Source organism: Chrysemys picta, chromosome 18 (genome assembly GCF_011386835.1).
Source record: "Chrysemys picta bellii isolate R12L10 chromosome 18, ASM1138683v2, whole genome shotgun sequence".
NCBI classification, from domain to species: domain Eukaryota; kingdom Metazoa; phylum Chordata; order Testudines; family Emydidae; genus Chrysemys; species Chrysemys picta.
Genome location: NC_088808.1, coordinates 4233047 through 4247623, shown reverse-complemented (window position 1 = coordinate 4247623; position 14577 = coordinate 4233047). Strand labels below are relative to the sequence as shown.

The 14577-nt window shown below is 48.5% G+C and overlaps 1 protein-coding gene across 21 annotated transcripts in view; it reads right to left on the bottom strand.

Moving 5' to 3' along the window:
- Positions 1 to 14577, bottom strand: part of ZNF618 (zinc finger protein 618) — a 279775-nt gene that overhangs the window by 23451 nt on the left and 241747 nt on the right. For 9 of the 21 annotated variants that reach the window (XM_042843453.2, XM_042843452.2, XM_008173821.4 and 6 more), the window contains 2 exons: positions 12465 to 12653; positions 8867 to 8950 (listed from right to left, as the gene is read on the bottom strand). The exons of 2 other annotated variants lie outside the window; for them this stretch is intronic. In XM_042843453.2, the coding sequence (XP_042699387.1) occupies positions 8867 to 8950; positions 12465 to 12653 (273 nt within the window). The remainder of the gene's footprint in view (positions 1 to 8866; positions 8951 to 12464; positions 12654 to 14577) is intronic. 10 more of the 21 variants (XM_042843454.2, XM_065572028.1, XM_065572031.1 and 7 more) reach the window with 3 other exon arrangements.

The following is a 14577-nucleotide window of genomic DNA, read 5'->3' as shown; positions in this document are numbered from 1 at the left end:
CTCTTTCTCCAAACTCCTAGGCCTCTCGGGCTCAGGGAATATTCCATCCCATCTCCTAGAACTGGAAGGGACCTTGAAAGGTCATCGAGTCCAGCCCCCTGCCTTCACTAGCAGGACCAAGTACTGATTTTGCCCCACATCCCTAAGTGGCCCCCTCAAGGATTGAACTCACAACCCTGGGTTTAGCAGGCCAATGGTCAAACCACGGAGCTATCCCTCCCCCCATAAAGCGGGAGTAGAGTTAAATTACAGTTGGAGGAAGCACTTGGGTAGGTAACAAGTCTTGTATCCAAAACTAGTGTACTTTTGTGGGGGCTCATGGGAATACTGGGTGGAAGTTCCCTATGACATGGGGCATCTTGCATGCTTTCCCCTCCCCTCAAGATCTGGCTGTGATAAAAAGGAGCAGACATCCCAAATTCCCAACTAGCTCTCAGTCGACCTAAAGCAGCTTGTACTTGACATCCCGGTGCATGAGCATTGGACATTTCAAGCTATCCGTGGCAGCCTGCTACAGCTGCAGGCTTGGCAGTACTGCCACTAGTGGGGAACCTCTGCGTGTTGAGCCTCTGTGGAGCGAGAAGAATCCATTTCAGTGTTAATTCAGTCACTCAGAAGAGTTTGTGAACTGGCCTCTGTCCCATGTTGAGAAAACTCTAAATCGCTGCATCGGTGCGTGACGCTCTCAGGGGTGCAGTCCCTGAGGGTGCAGCCTTGGGGAGGAACGGGGCCTTTCTTGCCAAACCTCACTGGCCAAGCACGGCAATATTTTAACATGATAAAGACATGCCATGCCAAAGAGGGCTTTGATCTGCAGGGGGCCAAGGTCAGTTGACAATGGATAGATGGATGGATTGGTAGCAGTACGGGGAGGATATGGACGGATGCAATACACAGTGCAGCACGGTACAGAATACTGCTGGCTGTTTAAAGCATTTCTATTACTTGATGATGCACAAAGGCTGTCCATTGCAGTCAATGGAGAAGATTCTCCACTGGCTTCTAGACTGGGCCTACAGAGCCTTTGAGAAGGACAGACATTACACACACACTGTATGTACGCCCACACAGACAGAAACGGCTACTTTTTAAAAAATCCTGTAACTGTGCAACAGCAATATTGAATTTGTATTAACTCCACCTCCCTGACCCCTCTCCCTTTCCCTCCCCTCCCCAGCTCCATCCCAAGCCCCCTGCTTGGCTCTCCCAGTCCTGCACCCTCCTGCTTCCAGGAAGCTGACTGCCCACTCACTGGCTCCAGCCACTTCCTTCATGCTGCTCCTGCCTGAATGCTGCTCCCCACACTGCTGCCTGCTGCCCCAGCCCAGAGACATGAGAACAGGGAGGGAGGTGGGAGAGCTTCTGGGGCACACATAGGGGCCCGGGAAATGACAGACAACCCATGTAGACCCTTGTCAGGCCCCATCTTTGGGAAACACTGCCCTAAGGGTCAGTAAGGCTTTTGTAGGTCAAAATGAAAACTTTGCACTCCACCCAGCAGCTAATCTGGCCCAGGAGGGTAGCAGAGCCAAAGGAGTTCGATCCAACATCATTCCACGTGGCCTCACCCTGTCATGCTCCCAGGGCCAAACTCAAATCCGAGCTCCTCTGCTTTCCAACCATTCCTTCCCACACCCTAGCAGCACGGTATCGCCTCTGGATATACGGGCTGGATCTTGCAGAAAACACCACTGTCTGCAACATACTACGGGCCACTCTTTGGACACACCTCCCTGTTCATGGATTCACGGAGTGTAAAGTCACAAGGGACAATTAGATCCTCTCGTCGGAGCCCCGTGTAACACAAGCCTTTACATTTCACCCAGTTACCCCTGTATTGAGCCCAATAACGTGGGTCTGACTAAAGCACCTTCCAGAACAGAAAGGCACCTGGTCTCGAAGACAGGAGGAGAGGGAGAAGCCACCACGTCCCTCGGGAGTGTGTTCCAATGACTAAACCCCCTCACTGTTTATACACTTCTACAGTGTAATCTTTACAAAGCTCCTGTGTCTCAGCATCACACCTCCCCCATGTCATCCCCACCAATCACAGCCATTCCCAGCACAGCCTGCTGCATGGGAAGGCCGAACTGTCAGAGCATCCATCCACTCGGGGTCCCCTGTAGCCTGGTCATGCTGAGAGCAGCCCCAAAGCAACCAGCTGCTTCTATTCGCCTGGAAAATCAGGGAGCTGCTGATGCTGCCATGCCGGGGTGGGGTAGGGGATCTTTGGGGCCAGGACCAAGTACAGAGCCTTGGTTTCCTCTACAGAAGTGACACAGCGTTCATACATCCTGGACGGCTTCCATGCCCACCTGCGCTGCTGGGTGATGGTGTTATTATTGGTATCATGGAGGAGCCTACCAGCCCCAAGCAAGATCAAGGCTGCATTCGATTGGGCACTTCCCCAAGGAGCTTGTCTAACTAGACAACACAAAGGATGGGAAAAGAAACAGGAGAGCCAAAGAGGGGGAACTTGTCCAAGGTCACCCAACAGGTCAGCGGTGGACCTGGGAACCTAGGTCTCCTGAGTCCCAGTCCAGTGCCCCCCCTTTGGTGTGTGCGACTGTGCTCTCAAACACATGGTGAATGCATGTGTGATTGCCTGACCGGCGCTCTCTTCCTCCCTCTCTTCCCCTCACAGGTCCAAATGACCGAACACAGCGCACTGTTCCAGTAACAGGAGGTTGATCACAAACAATTTTTGGGCCCTGAGAATTCTCAAAAGGAAGGTTTTAAGGATTTAAAAACCAGTTTGAAATGAATGAACAACACACATCAGACTCCTTCTCAGGCATGGCCGAGCCCTAGCTCCAAACTGGCCTGTAAATGGTTAACGGTGAGTGAATCCCAACAAGCCAATTCCCTTCTCACTACTCAGGCGGTTTGATTCGTTCCGGCCCCTCTCTCATCTCAGATGATGAAAGCCAGCAAGGTCCAGGTCATTTCCAGGCTCTCAGTGCAGGCTGTTTGGGCTGCAGAGGGAAGAGTTTTGCTATTTCCACTGGACAATACTTTAAAAGCGCCATGGAAACCTTTCAGTCACGCTCAGGGTACAAAAGCTGGTTTCAACAAAAATCGCAATATTGGGCTAGTTTCAAGCTGACAGCCTCGAGTCCCCCGAAAGATTTTTACACTACAAACAGAGAATAGCGTGCTGCCTTAGCCTGCGAAGCTCAATTCCTGACACACCATTCCTGCTGCCCCCATGTCACACCCTGACTCTTCCTCGCCTCCAAGGGCACATCTCTGGGCACCACTTCTCTCCCTCCCTCCCTCCCTCCCTCCCACAGCCGTTCCCTGGCAGCCGGGGCTCTGCCTTTAATTTTCAGTGCCTCTTGGAAAAGCTGCATGAGGAGCTCTACCCAGAGAAGGTGCCAGTTACCTCTCCAGAGCTTAGTATCGGCGGCTCACGTGACGCGCACAGCACACCAACGACACTGTCGCTTGTCCCACATTGCCCCCACCACTTATGGGAAGAAGGAATGGAAAGAAGGTAAGAGACTAACTGCTAACAAACCAGGTCTCCACCTACAGCTTGGCATCCGGATGGCACCAGAGCATTGTCTGGCACTCAGAGTCACTAATGCAAGTCTGCTCAGCCGACAGTCACCAGGAATGAGAATATGTGTTTGGACTCATTCCTGGGAGTACAAAGGAATGAAAGAAAAAGGTGGCTGGCTGGAAGAGCCAAAGAGGAGGGCAGAATGGGAAACAGCACATGAGGACGCAATGAGTGGAGGTCAGAGAAAAAGAATGAAACTGGGGGAGACAAAAGAGGTAGCGAGAATACAGAGAAGGAAGGGGGGGAATGAAACAAGAAAGACACAGTCACAAGGTGACATTTCATTGCTTTCACTCCATGGCCTGCATGACAGCCCGCGTTCCAGAGTTCACCACAGATGGTGTTTATGGTGCAGTAGTCGGATTCTGAAATTCACACACTGCTGGGATATTTTGCTCTCTTGACCCAGAAGAAACATCCTCTCTTTTCTTCTCCACCTAAGGCACCAACACACTGAGAGCTGGCCCTGAAAGGCTTACTGGTGTAGTTCAGTTCTCGTGGTCCTAACACTGGTTTGGGCTAGCCCGCTGACACTCTCCCTGCAGCCTGCCAGACATAAGCTACTAACATAAAAGAGACACAACAGCAACGCTTGTCATGATGTAAAGAGATAAGCTGACCAGAGAAAACTCCAGTTTAAGCACAGAGAAAAGATTTTTGTGAAGGGCTTTCTTAGTTCATTTTAGGTGTTCCTCAAGTTGCAATGCAGATACAAGCTGACTCAGCAGAACCCAGAGAGTGATTTGATTTGTTTCAAGGGGCTGGAAGAGGGGGTAACAATGCATCAGTATTTAAAGCACTTTCAAGAGTACAGACTTTCCTAATGCTACCCAGAACAGTCTCCCCTTTTTTCATGTTTTGTGTTTCTTTTGCATTGTCTGCTGCACTGATTTCTGTTCTCCACATTAATTTCCCCTCCTGACATCAACTAGTGGCCGCTGGCCATTATCTTTGAAAACTCGTGGCAATCAGGTAGGGTGACCAGATAGCAAGTGTGAAAAATTGGGACGGGGCTGGGGGTAATAGGAACCTATATAAGAAAAAGACCCAAAAATCAGGACTGTCCCTATAAAATCGGGATATCTGGTCACCCTATGATCGGGGGAGGTCCCGGACAATTGGAAAAAGGCAAATATAGTGCCCATCTTTAAAAAAGAGAAGGAGGATAATTTGGGGAACTACAGACCAATCAGCCTCACCTCAGTCCCCGGAAAAATCACAGAGCAGCTCCTCAGGGAATCCATTTTGAAGCACTTGGAGGAGAGGAAAGTGATCAGGAACAGTCAGCATGGATTCACCAAGGGCAAGTCATGCCTGACCAACCTGACTGCCTTCTATAATGAGATAACTGGCTCTGTGGATATGGAGAAAGCGGTGGACGTGATATACCTTGAATTTAGCATAGCTTTTGATACGGTCTCCCACAGTATTCTTGCCAGCAAGTTAAAAAAGTATGGACTGGATGAATGGACTGTAAGGTGGATAGAAAGCTGGCTAGATCGTTGGGCTCAACGGGTAGTGATCAACGGCTTGATGTCTAGTTGGCAGCCAGTATCAAGCGGCATGCCCCAGGGGTCGGTCCTGGTGCCGGTTTTGTTCAAAATTTTCATTAATGATCTGGATGATGGGATGAATTGCACCCTCTGCAAGTTCGCAGATGACCCTAAGCTGGTGGGAGAGGTAGATATGCTGGAGGTTAGGGATAAGGTCCAGAGTGACCTAGACAAATTGGAGGATTGGGCCAAACAAAATCTTATGAGGTTCAACAAGGACAAGTGCAGAGTCCTGCACTTAGGAAGGAAGAATCCCATGCAGTGCTACAGGCTGGGGACTGACTGGCTAAGGGTACGTCTATACTTACCTCCGGGTTCGGCGGTAAGCAATCGATCTTCTGGGATCGATTTATCACGTCTTGTCTAGACGCAATAAATCGATCCCGGAAGTGCTCGCCGTCGATGCCGATACTCCTGCTCTGCGAGAGGAGTACACGGAGTCGACGGGGGAGCCTGCCTGCCGCGTGTGGACCCGCGGTAAGTACCTTGTAGTTCGAACTAAGGTACTTCGACTTCAGCTATGTTATTCACGTAGCTGAAGTTGCGTATCTTAGTTCGAACTGGGGGGTTCGTGTGGACCAGCCCTAAGTAGCAGTTCTGCAGAAAAGGACCTGGGGATTACAGTGGACGTGAAGTTGGATATCAGTCAACAGTGTGCCTTGTTGCCAAGAAGGCCAACGGCTTATTGGGCTGCATTAGTAGGAGCATTGCCATTGATCGAGGGAAGTGATTATTCCCCTCTATTCGGCACTGGTGAGGCCACATCTGGAGTATTGCGTCCAGTTTTGGGGCCCCCACTACAGAAAGGATGTGGACAAATTGGAGAGAGTCCAGCAGAGGGCAAGGAAAATGATTAGGGGGCTGGGGCACATGACTTACGAGGAGAGGCTGAGGGAACTGCGATTGTTTAGTCTGTAGAAGAGAAGAATGAGGGGGGATTTGATAGCAGCCTTCAACTACCTGAAGGGGGGTTCCAAAGAGGATGGAGCTCGGCTGTTCTCAGTGGCGGCAGATGACAGAACAAGGAGCAATAGTCTCAAGTTGCAGTGGGGGAGGTCTAGGCTGGATATTAGGAAAAACTATTTCACTAGGAGGGTGGTGAAGCAGTGGAATGGGTTACCTAGGGAGGTGGTGGAATCTCCATCCTTAGAGGTTTTTAAGGCCCGGCTTGACAAAGCCCTGGCTGGGATGATTTAGTTGGGAATTGGTCCTGCTTTGAGCAGGGGGTTGGACTAGATGACCTCCTGAGGTCTCTTCCAACCCTGATATTCTATGATTCTAAACCAAGAGAACAGGTTTGTAGCCTGGGAGCTTTACAACACAACTCTCCTACAGCTGGTCACAAGGTGTTCCGAGTTCTACCTGAAAAGTGACTATAAAACAGATGTGCCAAACCCACGGAAAAAAAATGCAGAAATTGGGCTTGTTTTTGGTTTAATTGGCTTGTGTGTTGCTTGTTGACTAGTTTTTGGCTTGTTGCTTGTTTGGCTTGTAGCTTCTTTTTTTTGATGGGCTCCCAGCAAGCAGGGGCAAGAGAGGAGAGAGTCAGGGGTGCCCAACAGGCCCACCATAGTCCCAGACTGCATGCCGGGGGATCTAGTCACATAGGGTGTTGGGGTTCTTAGGGACTGGCTTGTTTTGGCCTTGTTTTGAAATGGGATTAGCTTGATTTTTAGCTTATTGTGAAAGTCAGGGTGCTTATTTACCGCGTGAAAGTTGGTAACTGTGCTATAAAACAGGCATGAGAGGGCTGCAAGCTTATCTAAGGCTGCACATCAAATATGCTCATTTTACAAATATTTTTTTTCCCTAACTGCCAGCCCTGCAGCCCCTCCCCCCAATCTGAGAGTCCTTTTCTTGTGTATTCCCCAGCATTAAAAGTTTCTGCAGCCTGCATGCTCTCAGTGACGACTGTGTACAGATTAAGCCCCCTGTGCACGCCTGTCAGTGAGTTTGCGCAGGTATAACTCATTGGTCTTTAATTGACTTTGAGAAGAGTTCTGATGATGATGCAGAGGAAGGAAGATAATTCAGCTCCTGCTCCCATAGCTGAGTGGGCCTGCAGGGCTCACAAGAATGACCAAGTAATACACACTGGCTGGAGGTTCCACAGGGGCCTAGAGGAATTAGGCACCACATCCTATTGGCTTTCAAAGCTGCGCACCTAACTGGCGTAAACCTGTTTGAAACCCCAGCTACATATTTTTGTGCTAAAGGCAGGAGATCTGACTCAGGGAGTGGATCTGTCCGGTAGGAAGGGGCCACGTCAGAGAAGTGCTGCATGTCACGCCAAAGAGCCCAGCACTTCATATGAACTGAAAGACTTTACAGTCATTTCTAGCGGCCCGGCTTTGCTGGTCAAGGAGACTGGACACCAGTGACGTGAAGAGGGGCCAGGACTCTGCCAATTTCTTGGCACCCGTGGAAGCTGCTGCCCAGTTGTTGGCGGAGGACTAGAGAGCACAAGGGCCTGAGACAGAGACAAGTTCAGACTCCTTTGTTTGTCTGTCCCAGAATAAAGTGAATACCCCATTTGTTCAGGTTTGTTCCCCATAGTATTATACCCAGTAGGTCAGTAACAACTAGCTCTCTCTCCAATTCACTATAGCCCTCTGCATAGGAGTGTGTGGGATTTCCCACATCATTCCATTCCCTTTTCATAAACTGGTCCAGAGAGCTGTACCAGCTGCTTCAGGGGAAGGTTAAACCCCTGGGATGGATAATTTGCAACATGCCCAAAGAGAACGTTTCTCCTTACCCCTGACAGGTAGTGGCTGGCTTATCTCCCAAGCAGGAGGGTTTCTATCCTTTAGCTGTTCAATTCTAGTTAGTGTAACTGAAGGATGTTTCTATTATTCTGAAGCAGCATGGCAGATTCTCAGATCTGGCACAACATGTAGGGCTCTTCTTCGGCTATCATGCTGTCAGGTTATTGAACCTTACATAGAGATGCTGAGATATTTATGAGGAGTCTCTCCAGGTGTGTACCTTTAGCTCCGATCTCGGAGAATAAGAGGGGCTGTATACCACTCTGAGGGAACTACCGGGTGGGGCAGAAAGAAGTTCCTGCAGGAAAAGCTCTACAAACAGTCAAACTAGGGGCGACTGTCTAGGCTGAGGGTTATGCTTTGTTGCTGCCTTTTTAAGTTACTAACAGAAGGAAGCCCCAGGAAGAGGATACAATTGAGTCCTCCCAAGTGTGTATAGAATTTGGTCCGAGCAAGGTGGGATAGCGACATGCTCCCCCATTTGTCAGTTGATGCCCTGATCCAGTGGGACAGCTTATAATGAGCTCTGAGACAGCCTCCAGGTACAACAAAGTTACCACATTCAGTATCACTGAGATGTGTAATGTGCAAAGTGCCATTATATTTATAATCCTCTGAAACCTCCAAATAGAGCTGCTCTGTGAAAAATGGCTCGGCTTCAGCGAGACTTGACTTGTATACCCACAAACAACTAGGCCTACTTTACCTCAGGCTCCCCACAGCAACATTAGTCAGATCCCCTATGTCTGGATCTTTGTCTCCAATTTTAAAGGCATTTGAGTCGTAGACCCACTTATCACAATTCAAACAGACTGTAGGATGGCACAAACCTTGGGGTGATGCTGAGGAAAACACGGAGTAATTGAATACTTTACAGACTGAGCCTGCTAAATAGATAATTACTTTAATCACAAGTTAATTCAACTTCTGCCCTGCCCTGGGGATCGTAAATGCCAGCAGGAGGGAGTGAGCACACTTACCACTAGAGTTTTGGGAGCTGCTGTTTGTTTCTTCAAAGTTGTTTTGCACTTTGCCTTCCACTCTCCTACTGAATGCGCTTTCTGCTGGGTGGAGAACAAAGGGTGATGGTGAGTGATCAGTACTGGACCCAGGATTGCTCAGCGGGGAGGCAGAGGTCATGCTCCTGTGCCATGTAATCTCAGACCCTGAACAGAGCAGAAAGGTCTAATCCCCCATCTCTGAGGCAAAGGGCCAGATTCACTGAAGGGGTAACCAGGCAGATATTTTTCACATTGCCTTCTGGCAGAGGAGGCCTGGATGGAACTCCTACGGAGCCCGTGAACACCACTTCTGACTGGAGCAAAGGGACTGTAGTAGAGTGATGTGAAGCATTCCCTTTTAATCTTTCCCCTCCCAAGGGAATGAGCAGCTCTCACAGCCTATGGTACAGGTGACCAGGCCTGGGGATGAACTGAGGCTCTCACCATGGCAGTATAGAGAATCCACCATTAAGCCGCTATGCCTGGTCTCTTTTTGCATTGTAATGAATAACTGGCATTCTCATCTTCAGCTTCTCCCCAACAATCTGCACAGCAGTCTCCCCAATGGAGGAGTGAAGGATTATTTGGAAGCCCATCAGTAATGATTCATGAGAGCACCTTAGGGGGTAACTAGAAACAATGCAAGGTGTCCCTTCCCTCTGTACCCATAAAGTGAGCACATTCACTGCACAAGGAGACCACCCCCCAGGGACCCAGGCTCTGATTCCCTGCAATGCGCTGCCACTTCTAGCGGCAATCCCCAAAGGAGCTCAGCACATACTATAGGAGAGAACTAGCTCTAACAGCACGTGACGATATCCTGCAGCAACGGCCACGAACCCTGCAGTGTCCTGGAGCCTTAATGTACAGCAGAACCTTGCTAATTCACACATCCCATAACCTGCAGTCTCTGAGCACAGACTGAACAGTGAGGTCTCATCTCACGCATACGTCTTTGCTTTTACAATAGTGTCGCAGTAAATACACTGCCCTAGATATGAAGGATCAATCATAAATATTTAAAACTAAACTACACTTGCCAAATCAATGAGCACCGTCACTGCCTGGATGCATGATTCTGGCTTTGTATTTAGTTTATGTCCTAATGCACAGAATTCGCAGCTCTCAACGGGTCTATTTCCAGTGTGAACTAATGAGGCTCTGCTGTATTTTCTTCAGGGGGTGGAACGGATTTTGTGGGCAGAGAAGTTGCAGGGTGAAATGAGGAAAGAGACCTGAAATTCAGGGGTGACAGGGTCAGAAAATTCCCTTTAATATTGATATTAGATCCTTGGAAAGTTGAAGCATCAGAATTAACCCCTGAGATTTTCATAAACGGACTCTGGCTAGCAGACGCTTCATCCCGTTCTTTTGCTGAACTGTGGCTGCGGCTAAGGACCTGCTCTTTGATTCCAGCCACACCTGGATTGCATGTGGCTGCTGGTCCATGAATAGGGGCCACTCGATTCCCTAGCCTGGGGTCAGACAGCTATTGACTGGCTATGTTGTTACAGTGTTGAATTGGTGTGAAGCCCCTGATGCTCTCAAGCCGCTCTGCTCCCGATTTTTTAAAATAAAGGAGAGCAGGACAATGTTGTTTTCTAACAATTCAGTAGTTAAGTAATTATTACTAGCACTAGTTGTTAAACTCCAACGATCAATAAAGAAGTGTTAGGAATGCCAGCGCTTTGCCAGGTGGCGCAGTGGGACGAAGAGACTGTATGATACAATGGGGTAACCTTTACCGGCAGAGACCCAGGTTCAAATCCTGGCTTATGTCACAAATGAAAATGAGCTGGAGGCCTCTGGAGATGTATGAAAAAAATATAGTTCCCGTGGTTTGGGTTTCCGCTCTCTCTTTTTTGTTTTTTCAGACTGACAACAAGAGAAACAAGCTGGTCCAATATTTTTCCTTGGACTCTTTGGGGTATTCCCACTTTAGCAAACCTTTGTATCCAAAGCAAAAAGCCAACCAAATCTCGAACCCGGAGACAACATCAGAAAACTACACAGGTCCCATTATGGGTCGGTGTCTGTGGAAAACTCCACCCTTCTGGAGGCTCTGCAAGGATCATAGAGGGTTTCCACTATGCTCTGGGTCCCACCCTGACCCATTTGGGAAGGTCTTTGACTAACTGGGGCATTAGAAAGGTGTTGCCTCAGGACAGGATCTACCTGGACAGAGTTTTCGGCCAATGTACTTGTGCTAGGAGTCCCAGCAGCCACTAAAATTCTCTTAGGACAAGACACTGGCTGGAAATACACCATGCACCATTCCACTGAAGCAACCAACTGGACAAGGTAAACCCTGAGTTTTAAATGATTTTCTCCAGGTTCAATTTGCAAGGCTCAGGCTTCATGTAATATCTCCCCCCAAAAAGGGAGAAAAGGACTTGTCCTGTTTACCCAATTCATTGACACATTTTTTGAATAGAAAAGGGAAAAAAAAATCTCCCAGTTTTTGCCCTGATGAGTCTGGCCTCTGACGATTAAGGCCCCTAATTAGGTTCCTTTTGCTTTTGTAATAAACGTGAAAACTGGACGAAGTTGTCACAAGTTTAGATAAAGAACAAAAAGTCTCCTCCACTCGGACTCCTAAACTATATGAAATGGACAGACCTCAGTTAGTAACAAAATCAATGAAAGGTATACGGACTGCCATAACAATAAGGAATGTCAGGACCCATAAGCGACTGTTGTTGTCAGAAGACAGGTCACTCCTTGCAATTTTGAGGTAGGGGCAGATGTGTGTGTCACTAACAAAAATAACCTAAGCATTGTTCTTGTTTAAAATGCTGGAAAGCAGAGGTCTCTCTCACACAGCTCATCCTAGGCATCTGCCCATGCCAGACATTTCAGGGATGATTTAAAGAGACATCTGCCTGACTCAGATATAAGAAGCTGGTTAACTAGCCATACTCCAGTATTACAATGTAGAAGGCCAGTTATCCAGACATCTGCCAGTTCCCGAGATTTAAGAGAATGCTTCACTATCCTATGGAAATGTGAACGCTACATCTCAGATCTTTCTTTTTTAAATTCTAATCACGACGTTTCTTATTTCCCATCTTATTTAGAACAGGGGGGCAGGAAAGAAGGAGACAGATATTCAAACTTGATTCTTCTTACGTGCCTGCTAATCTCGCTGCTGGAGCCCCTTGGTTCCCTTGGTGAATGAAGCACCGTTAGAACGTGTGTACGGCTTCCCACTCAACTAAGCAGCAAGCCCCGAAAGCAACATCTGGAGGCTAAAAAAACCTGACAACCCACTAAGCAAACCTCACTCAGGAAGCTCTCCTCAGTTTGTGACACCAGGATTTGAACCAAGGTCTAGTTTGATGCTTTTTAATAATTTAAATGATAAATCTGGCACAATTGGGGATGGGAGGAGCTAGGTGATTGCTGGTTTTAATGATCATTTGTATAGTGCCATCATCTTAGCTCCTTCCTGTGATTGCTTCTCTGGGACAGCCTTGATGGCAGTGGATTTTGAGTCCAGTGAAGGGCAAAAGGCAACCCAGGGCAGGAGTGGGCGCTAAGCAGGGAAGAAAGTCAATGGTGTAAAGGCAATTGGTACCTGTCGTGGCCTTGCTTCCTGGGGATCCAGAATTTGGAGCGCGGAACATCTGGGATTGGGATGCCGGTGGGATACCGGACGGGGAGCGGTGCAGGAGGGTGGAACATCGGATTATGGAGGCCGGTGTTTTTTTGCCGGATTGGCTCGCCTGTGTCTTCACTGCCACGAAGAGTGGAGATCGAGAGAACTCTGGATATGAAGACTCAGAACTAGTGCCAGGATAGTCAGTCAGCTCCCAGAATCTGTGCCATCTGGGAGGATAGCTTTCCAATAGTCATGCTTGTGATTCCCTTATAAGGGACCTGCAGCAATTGTGGATCCACTGAATCCCATACAACATAAACTGATTTCCCCACTCACCCAAAGGGACAGATTCTTCAAGCATATTGATTTTACTGTATACCTTTAGCTGCTGCTTGACCAATCCAAAACGGCCAGGAATCCCACTACTTCCCCTCCCGCACCGCCAGACACACCCAGGACATCCAGAGGGTCTATTTGTTTGAACAGGGACACGCTGTGAACAGGGATGGGGGGTAGCTGCATGTTTATGCTTCACCTCTGAGTTAAACAGTTTCTGGGCAAAGCTGGCTTCTAATTTGCTTCTTTGATCATGAAATCTAGAGGAATTTACATTCTTGCTCCCTGAGCCTTAAATGCCTCCAAGATTTTGGAGATCTGTGTCTGCCTCATTTTTCCCTCCAATTCGGCTGATTTTTTTTTTTAAAAGGTATGGGAGTGGGGAGGGAGTGAGCCATGAGTCAGATTTTCCATTCTATGAGTCAGGAGGGGTCCTTTGGATGCCATCTCACGTCAAAAGAGCTGGCGAGATGTAGCCGAGTTCTGTGCATTACTGGGGCTACGTTCTCAGAGTGTTACCTGACGTACAGGGAACCTCTTTGGTACCTGCAGTGAGTGGGGAGGATCACCAGTAATTCTTAATGCCTAAACCTTGGGAAAGTCCTTTGGCACAGGAGTCCATATCCAGACACAAAAGTTTTTTTTTTTTTAAATACTGAAGGATGGGGCAACTTGATAATCGCCCCAATTTCTCAGCAACTCTTTTCAATTGAGGTCTGGACATGGCTCCTGTAGCCAAACATCACTGTGCCAAGCATCAGCCAGAGAGGGTCATTAAATAAGAAGGTTCTCTCCCTGCCCCTCGAACAGAGCTCGTTATTACTTTCTATTCGCCAAGAGTATGAGGGACCCAGTGCATTGCCTCAAGACTGTAGGGCTGACGCCAAAACTGTGTAACAGGATTACTGCTTAGGGTGTCTCTGCAGGCTCCCTGCTTTCCTCACCTCAGGGCCCTTTAAGAACTCCCAAAGGCTTTCTTCGGTTAGCAATACCCCTGCCTTGGACTAATTTAATACCAGAGCCAGTTACAACAGCCTAGAGTCCCAAACCAAAGTCCATTCCAACAACACAAAGGAAAAGTCCATACTTAGCTCGGGCATTTTCTCCCACCCCCAGGACTCTTCTTCCGTCCCATTCTGATTTCTCAGCCAGTCCCTCCAGCTCTCCCTCGCTGGGGCTCTGATGTTCAGTCCCAAATGTAGTCAGGGTTTCCTGTCCCCTGCTCACTGGGCTTTGCCATCCAAGTTCTGTGGTGACATGGCCCTGCAGGACTGCCAGAGCATAGCTTCCCCCTCTTATTGCAGCTGCCTTCTGCTCGTCAGAGGGAACTGCCCGATTCCCCTCAGAGGAGCTCATCACATAATCAGGCTCTGCAGACTGGACAAATCACCCTATTACAAGCTGCTTTCTACATCTCAACAGCTTAAAGCAGAAACAATTCTCCAAGGTAAGGGACTCCTCATCTGTGAGCTAACATTACAAAAGCAGAGTGAGGAGAAACTCCCCGCAAACCAGTGACTCCATCCAGACCTGGGATGTAGGCTCATTTGCACAGACCTGAGCTGGTGGATGCTACAGACCCCATACGGAGCTGCCCTCTCCCTTCACTAATTTACTCTTTGCCAGCATCTGAAAGTTATAAACAAGGAGCACCTCACACAAAGCACCCTGTGCACGAATACCTCAAACCCATCGTCGTGGTTTGCACAAATCCAGGGGGGCATTTCTCTGAAAGGTGAATGGGCGTCTGCAG